The sequence below is a fragment of the Melospiza georgiana genome, chromosome 10 (genome assembly GCF_028018845.1).
Source record: "Melospiza georgiana isolate bMelGeo1 chromosome 10, bMelGeo1.pri, whole genome shotgun sequence".
NCBI classification, from domain to species: domain Eukaryota; kingdom Metazoa; phylum Chordata; class Aves; order Passeriformes; family Passerellidae; genus Melospiza; species Melospiza georgiana.
The window spans coordinates 1131306-1152148 of record NC_080439.1 but is presented as its reverse complement, the minus strand read 5'-3'; the positions used below and the strand labels follow the sequence as shown (position 1 = coordinate 1152148).

Genomic DNA, 20843 nt, shown 5'->3' with positions numbered 1-20843 from the left:
AAAACTCCAGTAAGTAGCAAGCCAAATTGCACCCAGGATGGAAATTTCCTGATGACTAAAGACAAGCATGCCATAGGTTGTGAGTCTACAGACAGCAGTGTTTCCCTGAAGTGTTTCACAGGTTTAAAGCCTGCTGCAGACTCCTTGGATCTGTGGGTACATCAATTGATTTAAATACTCTGAGTAAGTGTAGAATGAACCTTGCCATCTTAGATTCGTAATTAGCTTAGATTCATAATTAAGCGCCTGTTGTGCTTATAGCAAATCCTATTGAGTCACTTTATAAATGTTAAATTAGTCAACTGATTAAGCCCTGCTATTGTGGTGCTGATGGAGCATTGCTACACCCCCCAGACCTGAGGCACTGCTCAGTCTGAGGCTGAGCCTGGCCCTGGGGCTGCTCTCAACCCCAGGGCTCAGGGCAGGGTCTCCTCCTGCTCTGCACCCACCCCAACCACTGCACACTGATTTTAACCTGATTTTCTGCCACCTGCTCTGTCTACAGAGCAACACACCAAAGTGTGCCATCCAACTCCACAATTTGATAAATTCACACTCAGCCGCCGGCACTGCGGCAGGAGCTCACAGCACAGCTCACCCTCCTCCTCCTGCTCCCTGCAGGGCTGGGTGCCCATCCCACAGCTCAGTCTGTGTCCAGGGGCTGCCCTTCAGAGCATTGCTCTGAGTAAAGGCAGCAGGAGCTGAGCAGAGCCCTTCCCCAGGAAACAGCACACAAAGGTAAAGCCTTGGTGTGGAACTGGGGGCTTTGGAGCCAGGGGAAAACTGGGCACACAGGGGATGGGATGGCATCCATGGCATAGGATGGGGTCCATGGGATGGGGTCCAGCTCTGCCCCAGCCCAGGCTGGCCCTGGGGGCTCCTGGGACACTCCCTGGGCTCCCTGCAGGCTGCTCCTCCCCAGGACTGGGCACACCAGAGGGTTTTCCAGCACACACCCTCCCACAGCTGCCCCAGAGGGCTGGGCACAGAGGCCAGAGGTACTCACCCAGCCCCAGGCACGACACTCTCAGCCCGGACTTGCCGAGGTTTCTGGAAGGAAAAGAAAATAATTAGAGACTGCAGTTCAGCCCTTGAGGGACACACAGCATCACCCCAGGGGGAGGCAGCAGCTGGAGGGAACCAGCCACAGCTTCTGCCCAAATGCTGGGTTTTCATCCAAAAGGGGCAGAGCTCCCACGGTGGGCACCCAGCTGGGGAGGGGTGGATGTGCTGCCATCCTCCTCCTCCTCCTCCCTGAGTGCTCAGGGCTGGCAATAAACCCAAACACCTCCAGCCCTTGGACAGCACACCCAGGCTGGTGTGCCTGACCTGCGCTCCCAGCCCATCCCATTTTCCACACTGGATTTCCTGGCTGTTTCAGGTTGTCACTCCTACAGCACTATTTCCCTGAAGGGCATCCCGGGGGGACAGGATGCCAGACCCTGGGCCAGGACTGCCCACCCTCCCAGCCCCCAGGACCCCTTAATGCACTGCTGCACCCAAAACTGAGTGCTGCTAATGGGCATTTCGGCTGCTGGGAGACACAGGAACCTGACCTGCAGGTCTGTTCGCAAAGCTGCAGCTGCATCTCCAGCCCCACGAGCCCCCAGGCTCACAGCACAGTTAGGGCAGGCACTGACCTCTTTTTTTGTCTGTGTGTTCTATTTTTTCTTCTTTATTCCTTTTCTAGTTTTCCTTCCTTTTTTCCCCTTTTTCTTTTTTTTTTTTTTTTTCCCATCTTTTGAGTGCAAACACAGCTGGAGCCTGCCCAGCAGCAGCACAAATCCTCCCCATCCTGACTGGAACCCTTGGGAGGTTCAAAGGCAAAGCCCCAGAGCTGCACTGAGGGCAGGAATCCCAGACTCCCACACCCATGGGATGGGGATTTCTGCATTCCTTGTGACACAGCCTACCCACCCCAAAACACCCTTTGGAGCCAAGTGCTGCTGTTCATTCCCTCACAGCTTCCAATTATTTTGCAGGTTTTATAGCTTTTTAATCCTATTTCTCACCAACCTGATATTTGCTGTTCAAAGTCTGTGGGCACAGCTCAGCCATGAGCTCCTCGCTCCACATAAATATAAATACACATCTACACATGCACCCTTTATATATATTTGCACATATATATATATTTTATTACCCCCTTTGCACATATGGCCTTTATCTCTATGCACATACATATCCTTTATGGGAAACCTTTTATGGAAATGCCCACAAATACCCTTTAAATCTATGTATCCATGGGCACACCCTTTATACACAACCCTTTTATGTCTACACAGAGAGATATTCTCAGTATCTATGTGCAAATATAGATCCTCTCCATACATCCTTTTATACATCCCTATATTATATGTGTATTTGGATGGACACACAGTGTGAGTGCATCTCTGGGGTGTTTCCTGCATTTATAGGATTCACCACCCCAGCAGTGGGATCTCAGCCCAGACCCCAGTGATGGCCTGTCCTTCCCCACAGCTCCCTGTGCCACCACTGCAGGGCTGCTCCCTCCCCACTCCAGGCAGCTTTTGGGGTAAAACACACCAGGTTTGCTCCAGGGAGCAACACCCAGCTCTGCGAGGAGCCTGCCCAGCCAACAAATCCAGGCAGAAATGCTGTGTTTGGATTTCCAGAGTGCTGCCATTTGCTCAGCACACACCTGACCCGGATATTTGGGAAATTGATGCTGGAAATGCCAAATCCCTGCAGGGCCTGATCGCTCTGCAAAGGGAGTGGGAGGCGCTGGGCAGGGGGATTGCTGAGCCCACGGGGCAGCCTGGAGACAGCCCCAGGTGTGCAGAGAGGCCCCACTGGTGGGAACTGGTCACACTGGGGGGAACTGGCCCCAGCACAGCCCTGGGGCTGTGTTAGAGCTCACTGAGCCCAGCCCTGCTTCCTCCTGCAGGGCAGGAATCTGTCATTCAAGCCCCGCTTCTCCTCTGCCTCCCAAACCACACAAACCCACCAAGCAAACACTCACATATATCTCCATTTACACCCGTTCTGCAGCAGCCAGGAGGGTGCAGATGGAGATGGAGCAGACAGACAGACACACAGACAGACAGACACGTGCCTGAAGCTGCACAGTTGCCAAGTGCAATCGATGGGCTGTCTCCAAGTAACAGGGCAGTAAAAGCTCTTTGTGCTTGCCTTGCACTAATGCTGGGCTCGGGGACAATGAGGCAGCTCCGTGCCTGCAGCTGAACTGGCAGCAGCCCCACAGCTCCCCGAGGGTGCTGCGCTGGGAGCAGGGTTGGGAATGGGGATGGGAACAAATCCCAGCCCATCAGGGGCATCTGCTGTGGCTGTGCACAGCTGAGCATCCTCCTGGGAAACTCTGGGTGCTGTGCCAGCCAGCTCAGGGTGCTCACCTGCAGCTGCGGGGCTACAGGGGCTCCAGGAGAGCTGGAGAAGGGGAATGGCTTCCACTGCCAGGGGGTCAGTGGGATATTGGGGAGGAATTCCTCTCTGTGAGAGAGCAGCTATTAGAGGGGACAAAGCAGGAGCCTCTGCTCTCTGGGGATCAGCTTGCCTGGCCAAAGCAGCTGATTGAAAGTCAGCTCTGATCCATCCTCTCCTGCTTTCCATTAGCACAACCATCGTGCTGCTGCTGCTGCCGAGAGCCCCCTGTGCTTTGTGATGGCTCTGCTGCCACACATCACTGCCCAGCACACAGAGAGCACAATGGGGTTTATCTGCAGCCACCCTGGTTCCCTGCACACAGCTCCCACCTCCCAGGCTGGAACTGCCTCCTTTTCCTTGCCTGAACCCCAAACCTGCACCACCAGCCAGGCCTGGAGGTGCTCAGCCCCTCAGCTTGGAGCTCTTTTAAAGCCAGAGCCCAAAGCCAAGCAGCATCCCACTGCTGTGTGCCCAAAGCTGGGCTGCAGCTGAGCCAGGCCTGGCCCTGCAGGGGCCTCACAGCACGATGGGGCAGGGAAAGGGCAGCAAGGAGAGGGTGTGGGGCAGAGCATGGCACAGCCCCTCTCCGTGCCCACAGCTGTACAAAGCTCCTGGGGCCACCAAAACCTCCAGGGCAGGACAGCTGCAGCCACCTCAGCCCACAGAGCCACGGGCACTGGTTTAGTCTGGGCAGAGAAGGGACACCCATGTCCTTCTGCTGTTTGTATCTCTGTGATGCATTTTAGCTTCACATCAAACCATTCCAGCCTCCTTCTGCAGGGAGAAGCCTTGGGACAGGTGAGCGCAGTGTCTGTGCTGTGCTGGTGCCTGGCACTGACCAGGGGCAGCCAAGGACGAGGGGACCTCAGCCAGCCAAGAGCCCTGCTCTGCAAGCCGGGTCTAACCGAGCCCCATTCCACAGGCCAGGTTTAACCGAGCCCCTCGCTCTGCAGGCCGGGTCTAGCCGCGCCTCGCTGTGCTGGCAGCACCCCAGGGTGCCATTTCCCTGCCCAGCCGCACCCCAGGGTGCCATTTCCCTGCCCAGCAGCAGCCCGGGCTGGCAGCGGGTCCCCACAGCACAGCCTGGCGAGCAGAGCCAGCTCTGAGTCACAGCAAACACAGCCTGCAGCCTGGCACACGCTGAAAACGCCCCGGGGCACCCAGCAGGGCTGGCATCTCCCTGCATTAGGCTTTTCCTCACCCTGAGGGATCCCAGCAGCCTGGGCAGGAGCCCTGCAGGGAGCTGGGGCAGCATCCCCACAGGGAGCTGTGCCAAGCCCAGCAGAGGCAGGTGCCAGGCAGGGAAAAGGCTGGCGAGGAGCTGTGAGCCAGCCCAGGGTGGCACCTCCCTGCTGACAGGATCCCCAGCATGGCACAGCCACAGGGTGACAATGCCAGCCCTGCTGCTCCTTCCTCATCCTCACCCACACCAGGCCCTCCATGCCCACTGCCTGCTGGGGTTTGTTTTCCCCAGGATGAGCTCAGGGTTTGCCCAAGGTGTGTAGCCATGATACTTTATGAAAAATCCTTTCCTTAGGGTTTTTCCTCCTGAGAAGCTCAGAGGCCTCAGGAACAAAATGCAAACAATGGTTATCTGCTGTTGTGGAATGCAACAGGTGCATCTGGGATTGGTCTCATGTGGTTGTTTCTAATTAATGGCCAATCACAGACAGCTGGCTTGGACTCTGTCTGAGCCACAAACCTTTGTTATCATTCTTTTCTTTCTATTCTTAGCCAGCCTTCTGATGAAATCCTTTCTTCTGTTCTTTTAGTATAGTTTTAATATAATATATATCATAAAATAATAAATCAGCCTTCTGAAACATGGAGGCAGATCCTCGTCTCTTCCCTCATCCTCAGACCCCTGTGAGCACCGTCACACCTGGCTCCCACAGAAACACCACAGCCCAAACCCACCCCAAGCCCTTCACACAGGGCAGAAATGCTGCTCAGAACAGACACTTTGGCTCTGCTGCAGAGATTAATAAGCCTGAGTTAATTGTTTTGTAAAATGTAGGGGGCTCAGGGGCTGGCACCAGCCTGTGCAGGACACAGAGGCACCAGATCCAGCCCTGAGCTGCAAAATCCTCCAGCTCCTCAAATCTCAGGGAAAACCCATCATTTTGCTTGTGAGCCACCTAACTGTGAGGAGATGGGTAAAACCAGGGAGAATCCTCCAGAGATGCACCCAGTTGGGAGTGCTGGGTGAGGAGGGCTCATTCTGTGGCCAGAGAAAGCACCAGGGTCCAACGTGCACACCAAAGGGCAAGGGGACCATTTTGGCTTCAGGAGCCCTGTGGTTCAACATCAGAAAGTCAAAAGTGGCACAAAGGGAAAGGGAGGACTAACACATCCTGCAGCAGCACAGAGGTATCTGGGATAAAACCTGACAGCAAAAGGACAGGGGGAAATATCACAGGTTTCCAAGAGTCTGTTAACTAAAGTCAACGTTACACACATAATCCAGTCTTCAACCAGGGCCACATTACAAGGAAAAATCCCCTGGGATTTGGTTTCACCTTCCCTTGCTCCTGGGGAGTGGATGCTGCACAGAACCCTGCCTTAAACCAGCAGTGCCCAGCCCAAACCTCCACCAGCACAGGGCAGCATGACATGGAAAATCCCCAGCCCTCCTTGTGCCTTTCCCTCACCCCATGCCTCCCTCATGCTTTTCATGGGAGTTTGGAGTTGAATTATTCCCTGGGAAGGGCAAGTGCTGAGCGTGCAGGCAGAGCTGAAGGAGAAGGAAAGGAATTGTAATTTATAAATGTACATAGAGATGTGGGATGAGCCCGGAGCAGGGAGCTCCCAGGGGAGCAGGCACAGCATCCTGGGGAGCCAGGAGAACTGCAGAGCAGGGCTGGGGGGGACGAGGCTCAGCTCTGGCTGACAAATTGGGCTTTTAGGAGAAAAGCCCAGCGTGGTGACATCTGTGTGACCAGCCACTGCTCAGGCCACAGGGACAGCAAAGCCCTGCAGGGGACACGGGCACTGCCAGAGGGGACACAGCCAAGAGGCTCTTCAGCCAAAGGAAAGAGAAAGTGCAGGGGTGGAACATCCCTGCAAAGCACCCCGTGCCACAGAAAACAACTGTAATTGTGGGGCCGTAATTAACGCTGGGGCAGGGGAATGGTGAGAGCCCAGCAGTGGCACCGAGTGCTCTGCAATGGCTGAGGGACCCAGGAGCAGCCCCAGGGGCTGTCCCTGTCCCTGCAGGGCCACCTCCATCCTCCCAAACACAGCCCAGCCCCAGGCAAACCCCTCAGCCAGCAGCGGGGAAGGGCAATTCCCCTCCTTGGGGAACCCTCACCACCCAAATCCCATTTCCCCTCCTTGGAAAACCTTCACCATCCATCTCCAATTCCCCTCCTCAGGAAACCTTCACCACCCATCTCCAATTCCCCTCCTTGGGGAACCCTCACCACCCATATCCCATTTCCCCTCCTTGTAAAACCTTCACCATCCATGTCCAATTCCCCTCCTTGGGAAACCCTCACCATCCATGTCCCAATTCCCCTCCTTGGAAAACCTTCACCACCCATATCCCATTTCCCCTCCTCAGGAAACCTTCACCATCCATCTGCAATTTCCCTCCTTGGGAAACCCTCACCATCCATGTCCCAGTTCCCCTCTTCAGGAAACCTTCACCATCTATCTCCAATTTCCCTCCTTGGGGAACCCTCACCACCCATATCCCATTTCCCCTCCTTGGAAAACCTTCACCATCCATCTCCAATTCCCCTCCTCAGGAAACCTTCACCATCCATCTCCAATTCTCCTCCTTGGGGAACCCTCACCACCCATATCCCATTTCCCCTCCTTGGAAAACCCTCACCATCCATCTCCAATTTCCCTCCTCAGGAAATCCTCCCCATCCATGTCCCACACCCACCGTGCACCAGCCCAGATCCTGCAGGGCACACGGAGCTGGAGGAGCAGCACAAACCCCACACAGGCACAAAACCAACACACACCCCCTTCCCTGGCAGAGATTTATGGCCTGAGACACTTGTGCTGCTTAATTACCTCGTTAACCTACAACACTCCTGTGTCCTTCAGGGACAGAGCAATTACAGCACAGCGCATTCCCAGGTGGGGATTTGCTTCCCTTCACTGTTTGGAGTTTGAGTTAATTAACACCCCCCAAATCAGCCCAAACCTTCCCTTGCCCTGCAGCATTCCCAGCTGGAAGGGATCAGGATAACCGTCCTATCTGCTTGTTTATCTGTGTATGTATGTATCCATCCATCCATCATCCATCCATCCATCCATCCATCCATCCATCCATCCATCATCCATCATCCATCATCCATCCAGCCATCCATCCATCCATCCATCCATCCATCCATCCATCCATCCATCCATCCATCCATCCATCCATCCATCCATCCATCCATCCATCCATCCATCCATCTCCCATCTTCCATTTATTCACCCATCCATCCATCTACCAGAAATGAGACAGAAAAGGAGAGGTTTTTCCCCCAGTGCAAAACCAGAAGTTTTAAATAAAATCTCTGCAATAACACATACAATGACTAAAACATTTCTGAGTCCACACCCACAGAAGAACCTCCAGGCTTGGGAGAGCTCCACAGAATTCAGATAAAGCTGCTTTTGGCTCCTTCCAAGGCTGGTTTCACTGCCCTGTGTCTGTGCTTGTGCCCACAGCAGCCAAACTCTACCAAAATAAAACCTGAGGGGTTTGATGGTCCCAGCGCAGGAACCCGGGGGCAGGTGACCCCAGGGGACCCCTCGCACGCCCCCTCGCAGGTGGGGGATACAGCCAAACTGGGGAAATCATGGCACAGCTTTCCTGATATAAACTGCACAGAGTTTGTCTTATTGCTACAAAAATATGGGAAAAAAAAAAGAAGTAAAAAAGTCACTGCTCCTGACGCTGGTGGTGGGAAAACAACGTTGCTTAGAAACATCCCCATCAGGGCTCCAGAACCGCTCCTTTCTGTGCAGAAAATGAATAAAATATGTAATTTATTCCCTGAAAAAAGAGACTGTTTCAAGAGACACCAAATCCTGATGAAAGCGGGGACCCTCCCCACTCCCTCTCCTGCTGCAGCTCCTCTGATGTCCCTCACCTGTCACCTGTGGAGTGGGGACAGTGACACATGGCTTGGCATGACCCCAGCTCCATCCCTGCCTCCTGCAGGGGAAAATAACAGAAAATAACAGAAGCCCAGAATCCCAGGATGGTTTGGGTTGGAGGGACATTAAATCCCCCCCAGTGCCACCCCTGCCATGCAGGGACACCTGCCACTGTCCCAGGTGCTCCAGCCCCATCCAGCCTGGCCTGGGGCACTGCCAGTTTCTCTGGGCAGCCTGTGCCAGAGCTTCCCCTCCCTCTGAGCAAAGAATTTCTCCCCAACATCTAATTCCAATCTCTCCTCTTTTCGTTCAACTGTTCCCCATGTCCCATCACTGCCCGTGTCTAAAATCGCTCTCACTGTTTTACCCGGCACGTCCTGGAAGATGCTCAGCAGGTGCTGACACCTCGGGTACATCCATTTGTCACCATCCACGGGGCTCAGGCTCGCAGGGAGCCGAGGCTGGACCCCACGGAGGTGCTAATTGTCGCCGTTAATTAACCTGGGTGCTTTCCTGCTCTCAGCACCGCGTTCCTCCGCTCCCTCGGCTCCCAACGCCCTGCGGCTCTCGGGCACCAGCAGCTGTCCCCGGGCCAGGCTCCGGGCAGGAGCTTGTCTCCGCATGCCGTGGGTGGCAGGAGAGGTAAACAGAGCTCTCTGTGTCACGCCGGGAATAAAACACTTCCCAAGGCTCACAGCAGCTCGCCTGCACCGCCGCCCGTGCCCCCGGGACAGAGCACAGCGTCGCCGCTGCTCTGGGGTGCTGCAGAAAGTGCTCCGTGCTGGGGAGAAACGGCTCGGCGAGGATGGGGTTAAAGCCATCGATAATGCACAATAAAAAGGGCGGGGTGCAGCAAACCCTGCTGGGCAGCTTCCCTTGCTCTGGCACAGCCCACCCGCCTGCTTGGGCCTCGGAAATACTCCCTGCTCTAAACAGAACCTGCTTCACCCCAATACAACCCAAACCGCTCCGTCCCATCCACAGGAGACAGCCCAGCTGAGAGAGGCCCTCCTGTGCCCACAGTGCCACCTGTCCCCACAGTGCCATCTGTATCCACAGCATCACCTCATCCCTACAGTGCCACCTGTGCCCACAGTGCCACCTCATCCCCACAGTGCCACCTTGATCCCCACAGCAGCCTGCAGCCCTGGCACCTTTGTGTGCCCAGACCAAGGCACCACATCCCAGCCCAAGTTCCCTGTGTGGACAGAGGTCAGGAGAGCTCCAGGCCACAGAGCTGCAGCACAGACAGAGAATCAGAATCACAGAATGTGATTGAGCTGGAAGGGACCCACAGGGATCACCCAGTCCTGCCCTGCCCAGCCACCCCAGCAATCCCACCTGCGCATCCCTGGGAGCATTGCCCTGGCTCGATGAACTTTGGGTATTTATGCAAAACATCAGATCTCAGGGATTTTTTACCTCTGTTCCCAACTGATGAGCAGCACAGATAAACACACAAAGCTGCAGCAGCTGGACCGGCGTAGGTGGCCCAGGTTGTGCGAGCTGAAAGCACAGATTTCTGGATTTCTGCTCTTGCCTGAGCACGTGCATCCTTCACTTTGCTCTGGCATTCAATCTGACACCTGCACCGTGTGACTGCGCGTGTTTGCCGCTCTGCACGCTGCTGTGTGATCTCCCACCTGTTCCAGGAATGAAAGGAGCTGGGTGTGGGTCACGTGCAGGGGTGCAGTGCAGTGCAGCGAGGGAGCTCCCGGAGCAGCGCTGCCTTCCTGCTGGCAGGGCAGCATCACACACAACCCACAACGGTCTGGGTCAGGAGGGACCCTAAGGATTACCCCACACCACCCCTGCCATGGCAGGGACCCCTTCACTGTGCCAGGCTGCTCCCAGCCCTGTCCAGCCTGGCCTGGGCACTGCCAGCCTGTTCCCAGTGCCAGGCGTCCCTCTGTGCATCCTCCTCAGCACGCAGGCCCCGCTGTGGGCAGGACAGGGATGCTCAGGGCTGGCTCAGTGCTACAAACCAGGGAAATGCTCCTCGTGCAGTAACTGCAGGGCCGTGCTGGTGGGCTGGGAAGGCGCTGGGGGCGGCAGGAGGAGGCTCCTGGGCAGCGGGCACCCAGCTGGGCACCCAGCCCGGGCGAGGATGGCACGGGGGATGAGCGGTGCCTGAAGGGCATCCAGCCCCCGTTCCCTGGTCCCTCCCCACTCCCAGCTCCCCTCCACGCTCGCAGGGCCAGGGGCTGTGTGGGTGGGCGCCTCAGCTGCGATTCCCCAGCGCTCTCTGGGCTCGGTGCTCGCAGATGACGCATTGAATGTAGATAAGGCAGAGGAGATGGCCCCGAGCCCACCCGAGGCTGTGCACAGCTGCCCAGGGATCCCCAGAGCTGTGGGGTCACTGAGGGGTGCCGGGCTGGGGGTCTCATGGGAACAGCTCCTGCCCAGGGCCCGTCCCAGCACATCCCAGCCCATCCCAGCCCGTCCCAGCACATCCCAGCCCATCCCAGCACATCCCAGCCCATCCCAGCACATCCCAGCACATCCCAGCCCATCCCAGCCCATCCCAGCCCATCCCAGCCCATCCCAGCCCATCCCAGCACATCCCAGCCCATCCCAGCTCAGCCCACAGCGCTGCCCCCGCCGTGTTTCATCACCTTCATCACCGCCCGACCCCGGCTGCGAGGGAATGAAACCCTCTTTGTCATTCTGCAGTGGGGCTTTTAAAGTGCAGCATTTCAGATGGCTGAGGGGATTACGTGATCCGTGCAAAAACCCCTGATGGAATCAAGTTACAGCCAGAAATAAGGGGAGCAGGGAGAGTTCCATGCCATGCCATGCCATGCCATGCCATGCCATGCCATGCCATCCCATCCCATCCATCTGTGCGAGGGGTGATCGCTGTCCCCACTGTCCCCTCTGTCCCCATTGTCCCCTGGGGTCCCCAGCCCTGCTGGGGATGGACACAGAGCCCTGGGACACGCCCTGCCTGCCCTGCCCACTGACCACATCCCAATTTTTGGAATCAGTGTCTGAGCCATGCCTGTGTGCAGGGCTCACAGCCACCAAACCCACCGGGCTGGAACAGAAATGCCACCTGCCCTGCTGCCCGTGCCACCTCACACCAGACAGGCAAACCAAAACCAGCAAAAGCCTCTCAGGGGTTGCCTTCCCCATCCCCTGGCCCACCTTGGGAAGCATCAGTCACCCAGCTGAAGTGGGTGATCAGCTGGAAATGAGAATCAGGAACTTTCTCCACAGGCACTGGGGGCTCATTCTGACACAATCCTGGCGCTGGGAAGGGATCTGGGCTCCCAGCACAGCTCCATCCCAGCAGCACCTTCAGGGATGGCCCAGGAAGGGACACTCCCCTTCGGAGGGACAATTTATCCTTGCAACAATATTTGGGTAAAGGTGATTTGCGGGAGTTGTTATAAAAACAAGCAGCCTGAGGTAAGGGAACCACTGGGAAACATAATGGAATTTATGCTTTAACTGCTGCACGGGACTTTTGCTTTTTAACAGAGAAAATAAATTTTTGGAAAGATTTGAAGAATTGCTGAACAAGGGCCCAGAGGGACAGGGTAAGAGGGAATGGCTTCCCGAGGCCAGAGAGCAGGGATGGATGGAATATTGGGAAAAAATAACCACGTTGGACAGGGCTTGGAGTAAGCTGGGAGGGTGGGAGGTGTCCCTGGCCATGGCATCCCTTCCAAGCCAGCCCACCGTGGGCTGCTCTGACGGCTCTGAGAAGCAGCTGCAGCACTTTCCAGCCAGCACAGCTGAAGCTGTTTTTCTGTGTCAGTTTTTATGGCGAATTCAATGCCAAAAGGAAAATATAGGTACGCCATAGAATTTTTATGACTTCATCCTCAAAAATACCTCCAGAGCAGCTTGTTTACATGGAGGGCACGTTTCCCTGGTGGCTCAGGAGCTCTGAGGGGGGATGCAGGAGCCCAGCCCAGCCCTCCTGCCCTGCACCCTGTGTGCCCAGACACCATCCCCACTGCAGCTCCACGTGCTGCACCCAGCTGCTGTGGGCCCTGACCAAAATCCTGAATTTTGTAACCAAAACCAAGAATAAACCTGCTCCAGCTTCCCTCCTGAGGAGCTGCCAGGGACAGGGCACCAGGACTTCAATGGGGACACCCAGGAGGTTCAGCACCTTATTTTCCATAAGCCTCCTGCTTCTCCTGCTCCTCAGACCCCAGGTCCCAGTGATTATTTCTGCTCTGGGCAGAGCTTTGCCAATAAACAGCTCCCAAAACTCGTTTGCAGAGCCCGGAGGGAGCACAGGGCCAGCCCAGAGAGGGATCAGACACCAGGCCCTGCTCCCCTCCTGCCCGAGGGGTTTACGGTGCTACAAAAGCAGTTTGAGAAACAATTCAAACTCATTTGGATGCCTCGAGGAGCAAGTCCCACCCAGGGCATTTTCCTTTCCTCAAAGACAATTAATTCCTTAACAAACACATTCTACAGGAGGCGTTCTGTAGCGTTAGTCTGAAATAAAAATAAGCACGCTCAAAGTTCCAATTGGATTTTGCCGAAGCAGCCAGGCTAAAATAATCCATTTGAAATGTCTTAAACTGCGCGCTTCCCAAGTCATTAAATTACAGCCTTCCTGCACGACGGCTCCTCTCCCAGCCATTTAAGCATCAGATTAAAGCTGTCAGGCAGCCTTGAGGTGGAAAATACCAGGCTGCGGGGATGGAGGGTGGAGCAGCCGTGGGGCAGGACCTGCACCAGCTTTGGAGGGTGGCACAGCCACCCACTGCCACTGCCACTGCCACTGCCACTGCCACTGCCACTGCCCAGAGAGGGGACAGGGGGCTGGGGACACACGAGTGGCACTGCTGGGACAACCACTCAGGGGGGTCGGGGACAGAGAGCTGCAGGTGATGGGGACAGGGAGAGTCATCCACGGGTGACAGGGACATCCAGCCGTGTGTGACAGTGACACCCGCCCACGGGTGACAGCGACACCCACTCATGAGTGACAGGGACACCCACTCACAGGCGACAATGACACCCACCTACAGGTGACAGTGACACCCACGGGTGACAGTGACACCCACCCACGGGTGGCAAGGGGTGGCAGGGACACCCAGGGCTGGCAGGGACACCCAGCCGTGCCCTTGTCCCTGCCGTGCCGTGGGCGGCTCCGTGGCGCAGCCCCCGCAGCTCCAGCTCATTATTTAAAACCTTCCTCCAATGCCATCGTTTTCCTCCCAATGCCGAGCCGTGGGAGCCGTGCCCCGGAACCCAGCCCTGCTCTCCTGAGCTCCCCTCGGGATCACCGCGGTGCACGGTGCCCCCAGTGCCACCCGCACGCAGGGCAGGGCAGGGCCAGCCGGGCAGCAGTGCCAGCTTTGCTTCACCTGGCACCTGGAACAGGAGATCCACCTGCAGCGCTCACACCGGCCCAGGCACCTGCAAAGGCCCCGTGTGCCGTGGGACGGTGGAATTGCTGAGGTTGGGCAGAGCTGGGGGATGGCAGTGCCAGCCCCAAGGCAGCAGTGCCAGGCAGAGGGGCCCTGCCCAGCCCCGGGCACTGCCCTGCGTTTGGAGGGGAGCTGCTGGATAAATGCGTGTCCAAACCTCACCCTGCAGTATGAGGAGAGCAGAGAAATCCACTCCCCACCAAAGCCAGCCTCATCTGGGAGCTGCAAACTCCCGGGAGCCCCTGGGAAGGTGAGAGCAGCACAAATCAGCAGATTTTGTTTACTCAATGGTTCCTTCTCCTTCCCCTCGGAGTTATTCCTGCCTCCTTTGTAGCCATTATGAGCTACAGTCCTGGGGGGAAAAGCATTGTGAATTCAGCGTAAATCCATTCTGTTCACTGGATTAATCTTAATTTGCAGCAGGAAAATGAAGATCAGACGATGAGCCATAAAAGTCAGCCTGATGCGGAGAGTACTGAAACAATATGGAACTCGATACCAAAATAATTGTGCCATTTGCATGCGAGAGTTTAAAACTGCTCGTAATTGCAGCAAGACTTAAATAAACCACAATTTCCTAAATATGTGAGGTAGTTATTATGGTTAATGCTCGGAAAATGAAACGCAGGGAAAAAAGAAGACACACTGCTAAGAAATACCTGCTTCCACTGACACCCCTTGGCGAGCACAGGACTTAGCCAGAATTCCCAAAGGAATTCCGCAGCCCAAGGTGACCCGTGCGTGTCCCAGCCCATCTGGGCTGCTCTGGGTCCGTGGGCTCCCACCCACCCCGGGTGCTCTGCAGGTCCCCTCCAGCCCCACCGCTCCGCGATGCACAGCGGGAATTCACAATTAACAAAAGCCCTTCAGCTCCAGCCCCGGGAGAGCCGGGCGCGCTCACAGCGCTGGAGGCCGCTGCTGCTCGCCCCCAGACCCGCCCGGGGCTCCGCAGGGCTCCTCCCGAGCTGCCATCCCTCCGCCCGTGCCAGCGCTCGGCAGCCGCGCCAGAACCCCTCCAGGAAGGGTCGGGGATGTTGCCTGCAATCGCAGAATCACCACAGCTTTGGAAGGGACTCCAAAGCCCTCCCGATGCCATCCACCCCAACCTTGCACGGCCCCAGGCTGCCCCAGCCTGGCCTTGGGCACTGCAGGGATCCGGGGCAGCCCCCTGTGCCAGGGAGGCCCTCCCTTCACAGAAAACAATTCCTTCACAAAACCTTCTCTCAGTCTCTCCTCTTCCCCAGGGGACGAGGAAGAAAGCAAACTTTACTTCTCAAGGTTTATCTGCCCAGATCACCTTTACGTAATTCCAATGTCAGCAGCTTTTGTTCCGCAGATTCCTGCCTGCGCCTTCACCGTCCCCGCACGCTCAGCTGCCCTCAGATTTGCGAACAGCGCTGGGGAGGGACACAACCCTTTTCTGCCCTCCCTTCTGCTTTATTCCCTTGTTTCTCAGCTCTTATCTTACAAACGTTAGTAACACCTCTGCAATGAGGGGAGATTCTCACCCCTTGGGTGGGAAGGATGGGTTTCACCCCGGGGGATGCTGCCCGGCCTCTCCCCGGAATGTGAACGCCGCCACTTCGCCTTTGCAGATAAAATTTTTTGTTTAGGCTCGCGCCGCAGTTAATGGTCAAAGCTGCCTCCATCAATTATGGATGAGCACAAATAGATAGTTGTGCTCCGTAAATTGGGCCCCTCGTGCCCATGCGCGGCCAGGGCTGGGCAAAAAGGGTTATTTGTGAACTGCTGACGGCCCCAGACCGGCCCCGCAGCGCCGGGGCCCGGCACAGCCCAGCTCCCAGCACATCCCAGCACAGCCCAGCTCCCAGCACATCCCAGCACATCACAGCTCCCGGCACATCACAGCTCCCGGCACATCCCAGATCCGAGCACATCCCAGCACATCTCAGCACAGCCCAGCTCCCAGCACAGCCCAGCACAGCCCAGCTCCGAGCACATCCCAGCTCCGAGCACATTCCAGCACAGCCCCGCTCCGGGCACATCCCAGCACAGCCCAGCTCCGGGCACATCCCAGCTCCGAGCACATCCCAGCTCCGAGCACATCCCAGCTCCGAGCACATCTCAGCACAGCCCAGCTCCCAGCACAGCCCAGCTCCCAGCACATCCCCGCTCCGGGCACATCCCAGCTCCCAGCACAGCCCAGCACATCCCAGCTCCGGGCACATCCCAGCTCGGGGCACAGCCCAGCACATCCCAGCTCCCAGCACAGCCCAGCACAGCCCAGCTCGGGGCACATCCCCGCTCCGAGCACATCCCAGCTCCCAGCACATCCCAGCTCCGAGCACATCCCAGATCCGTGCACATCCCAAGTCCCAGCACATCCCAAATCCCATCACATCTCAGCACAGCCCAGCTCCCAGCACATCCCATCACATCCCAGCTCCGGGCACACCCTGTGCACGGAGCAGGCTCCTGGGTACATGGGGTGTTCTGGGCAAGGCTTGCAGTGCTGCAGCTGCAATTGATACTGGTGGTATCAAAGAATCTGGGGATTCTAGAGTGGTTTGGACCGCACGGGACCTTAAAGACCCAACTGCCAAGGCATCCGCAGCCTCATTGTAAGAACTTCTCGCTGAGGTGTAATTTAAAGTCTGAGAACAGGCAGGCCGGTGCCAGTCTCACTTTGAGAAGTTGTTCCTGCGGTAGCAGCGCCACGTCTCAAACAGCCCCCAGCACCAGCAGCGGGGCCGGATCCATTTTGCTGAGAAGAATTTTAAGGAAGATACGGCAAATTAGCAGAGAGGAGAGCGGGGCTGTGCCCTCTGGCCGGCCCAAAGCAGGGCAGAGCCGGGCTGCCGTCCCTGCTGCCTGCCCTGCCCCAGAGCAAAGGCTCACCCTTTGTTCCCAGCGGCGTGCGGCACACTGCCATTGCCCCGTGCCCGCTCTCCCGGCGCAGGGGGCGGCAGCGCGGCTGTGCCCGGCGGGGACAGCGGGGGCCATGGCCTGGAGCCCCTGTCCGGGGACGATGCCAAGCGCAAAGCTCGTTTTGCCAAGGCAGAGCCCAGGTGTGCTCAGGTGAGCGCCGCGGGACGCACCTGAGCCCACCTGAGTACTTGCAGCTGTTTCCCGGCGAACGATCGCATTTATTCCCGTAAACTTTTGCCTTTCATATTCCAGTTCGCTCCCCGAGCTGGAGCGGGGCCAGAAACATGTCACTCGGTGAAAAGCCCCCGAGCTGGCTCCTCTCCCGCCCCCAGCCCTGTCACAGGCGCTGTCTCTCCCTTTTACATAATGGGAGCGCTGGCACCGGGGGAGGCGGCGGGGCCCGGAGCATCCCGGAGCGGAGCGGGGCTCGGGGCAGCCCTGGAGCATCCCGGAGCGGAGCGGGGCTCGGGGCAGCCCTGCCCGGGGGCGGCCCTCGGTATTTTTAGCGTCCATGGAGGGCCAGCCTGGCTGGGGTGGCTTTTGGAGCAGCCCGCGCTGCAGAGCTCAGCATCAAGGACATAATTCAGGCAGAAAATGAATTGGGAAGGACTTCAGCTTCCAAATGTGAGGGAGGTGAGGAGTTCGCAGCATTATCGTTGCAGCCGCCGGGAAAAGCCTTTGGCTCTGAATTCCCCTCGGGCTGAGGAACGGGTCCCAAGGTGAGCACGGAATTCCGGCTCCACCGGCACCTCCCCACCCAAAGGTTACCGAGACTGGCAGGGCACAGCTCAGCCCGAGGGTTACTCAGCCGTTCCTCCAAACTCCCCTGCGCTGGGGAGAAATCAGCTCTGCACACGGAGATTCGCGAGCAGAAACAGAGATTAGTCATAAAGATAAAACCTCAGCCTTGTCGCCAACGAGCTGCTATTCCTGGTGCAGCTGCCGGGTCTGGGGCAGACGGAGCCGGGGCTGTGAGAACTCCGGTGGGACAAGCCACCCTCACTCGCAACCCTCATCCAGGAATAAGGCAGAAAGCGTTCCCAAAGGCCCCACTCCGGAGGCTGCAGGAGCAAGGAACTGCGATTCTCCGGGGTGTTGGTACCCTGCGAGAGAGCTGGGAGCCGGGGGAAGTCAGGAGATAAGTGCTGGCAATTAGCACAAAGTGTCCCTGCAGCCAGCGAGCGTGGCTTGGGAGCAGGTGCTGTCTCTGAGGGACACCATCACAGACTCGTCTCCCGCAGATGGGGAAACTGAGGCATGATGGCTTGGATGGGGCTGCCGGAGGGGTCAGGGGTCACAGGAGCTCGGCTCCACTGGGAAGGTGATTAAAGGACAAGTTACACTGATTTTGTGTATCCTGTCTTTGGACAAGGCCCTCTGCCATGCCCCAAGCACTGCCCTCCCCATGGCCTGGGAGCTGGGATCCTCCTGAACACTGCCCCTGCCAAGATTGCTCTGGATGGGCACTGTCCATGCCAGGATCCCCCTGAACACTGTCCCTGCCAGGATCCCCCTGAACTCTGTCCCTGCCAGGATCCCCCTGGATGGGCACTGTCCGTGCCAGGATCCCCCTGAACACTGCCCCTGCCAAGATTGCTCTGGATGGGCACTGTCCCTGCCAGGATCCCCCTGCATGGGCACTGTCCCTGCCAGGATCCCCCTGAACTCTGTCCCTGCCAGGATCCTCCTGCATGGGCACTGTCCGTGCCAGGATCCCCCTGGATGTGCACAGACCCTGCCAGGATCCCCCTGGATGGGCACTGTCCCTGCCAGGATCCTCCTGAACACTGCCCCTGCCAAGATTGCTCTGGATGGGCACTGTCCGTGCCAGGATCCCCCTGAACACTGCCCCTGCCAAGATTGCTCTGGATGGACATTGTTCCTGCCAGGATCCCCCTGCATGGGCACTGTCCCTGCCAGGATCCCCCTGCACATAGTCCCTGCCAAGATCCCCCTGCATGGGCACTGTCCCTGCCAGGATCCCCCTGCACACTGCCCCTGCCAGGATCCCCCTGCATGGGCACTGTCCCTGCCAGGATCCCCCTGGATGTGCACTGTCCCTGCCCTGCCACTCCAGCCCCCCATCCAGGAACATTTATTAACCAGCAGCTGTGCCCTGGCCACGGGCTCACTGAGGATTTCTGCTGCCCAGGCCAGGGCAGGAGGGTGCTGCCACGTCCCTGCTGGAAGTTGGTCATGGCTGAAGGACAGGGAGCAGCAGCTGGAAAGGCCGGGCTTCCACTTGGGCAAAGCCTCCTTGTCATTGATCCACCCTCCAAAAAAACCCACAGAAAATGACATCTGAGCACCCCATCCACGCTGTTCCAAGCCCTGCAGCACTGGCATTTCCCGAGCCGCAGGATCCCCCTGCCCTGGCTGCACCACGCCAGGAGCCGGCAGTGGCTGCTGAGCCCAGAGCGCCTTTGCAGCTGTCCCAGGACCCCAAAGGCAGCACTGACACAAAACTGCACCCGCAGCTCCCGTGGGCAGCGCTGGGGGCACGGAGCCCTGGCCGGTGTCCCATGGGCTGGGGACAAGCAGGATAAAGCTGCCCACAGCCCCACGCCCTCAGCCTGCCCATGGACCCTCCTGTGCCAGCCGCCTGCCCAGCAGCAGCTCCAGCTCGGGGTGCAGAGATGCCAGGCTGTCCCCTTGTTCCCCCACTGGTGGCTGGAAGGGACACCCTGAACGGGCAGAAGCCAGCCCCAAAGGCACACAAATCCTTCTCACTCACAGCCAAAGGCAGGGCAGAGGAGCTGATCAGCTGCCCACACTCTGCGCTTCATAGCCCAACTCACAGCCATTCCTCATTTTTGCTGCCTAGGCTAGGAGGAATAAAAACCTGTGAGAGGCAGGAGGCATTCCATGAGAACGGCCGAGATTTGGTTTTCTGCATTTGCCCAAAATGGGCTTTGATCTCATCTTGCCCGAGTGCACCAGGTGAGAAGCCGGTGAGCCGCCCCCGCGGTGGGCTGATCCCCGCGGCACACGCCTCTGCTCCACACGGCCCCGCAAAGCAACTTTCCGTGCCCGGCCCCGGGCATGCCTGCCTAATTGATTCTCCTGCTCATTAGCACCAGGATTAGTTACACCGAACACTTAATAGGAACCATCTTAGCACCGCTGTCACAAATTCACGGCGTTGCACACGATCTCCCCGAGCAAGCGGGTTTTGGGTACAAAACCGCAAATGCATATGCCTGCAAAAACACAAACACCCCAAAGCTTCCCAGCTACGCCCGAGTTCAAAAATCTATTAATAACCTGAGGAGAGAGCTCCTCTGCAAAACCAGGTGCATCCAGGCAGGCAAAGTAAAGAGCTATCACACTGCAAGGGAACAAAGACCGAGACCGTGCCCATACCTATATTTCATGCCCGTTTGCTTTGCGGTGGATTCTTTTAATGAAATGTGGTGCTGCGGGGTAAATGTCCCCAAACTGCGAGCGATAATAGCCACTGTCCGGAATTTCGCCCGGGCTGCATTCACTACGTTCGGGGTCGTGGTGTTCTGCTTGCTGATGAGCCTGTCTTCACCATTTCTCTTCAAGTTGTGGTCCGTGCAGGCGATGGACACTTGCATCGCGCCCGCGGCGCCCCGGCCGGGTGGCGGGCGGACCCCCGGCCCCCCGCGGGCTGCAGCTGCCCGGCAAGCGCGGCGCCCCCCGAGCTCCGCGCCGGGTGTCCCCGCTGCCGCCGGCCCCGGAACGCACTCGCGGCTCGGAGCGGCTCGGGGCTCGCTCCGCGCTCTGGGCGGCTCGGGCGCTGCCGCTCAGCCAGAAGCATCCACGCACTCGGGGCTCCCGGCGCGCCGCTCCCTCATGCCGATCGCTGCGCGGCCGCTCTGCCTCGCTGCGGGCTCCGGGCCGCCGCTCCTAAACCACCGCCGGCATCCTGCGAGCGCCGAGTGCTGAGCAGGCACGGCCGAGCCCCGCACCTCGCCGCGCGTCCCTAAGGAGCGGCAGCATCCATCGGTGTCCGTCCTTCCTTCCCTCGCCCAGGCGCAGCAGCAGCGCTACCTCCCACCCATGGCAGCCCGCCGAGCGCTG

The 20843-nt window shown here is 57.9% G+C and overlaps 1 protein-coding gene across 1 annotated transcript in view; it reads right to left on the bottom strand.

The window, feature by feature from the left end:
* KCNAB1 (potassium voltage-gated channel subfamily A regulatory beta subunit 1) overlaps nt 1–20445 on the bottom strand; it is a 43044-nt gene extending 22599 nt beyond the window's left edge. The window contains exons 1-2 of the mRNA XM_058031062.1: nt 20160–20445; nt 1007–1050 (exon numbers count right to left, since the gene is read on the bottom strand). Coding sequence (XP_057887045.1) covers nt 1007–1050; nt 20160–20377 — 262 coding nt within the window. The 5' untranslated portion in view covers nt 20378–20445. The remainder of the gene's footprint in view (nt 1–1006; nt 1051–20159) is intronic.
* Nucleotides 20446–20843: the final 398 nt, after the last annotated feature.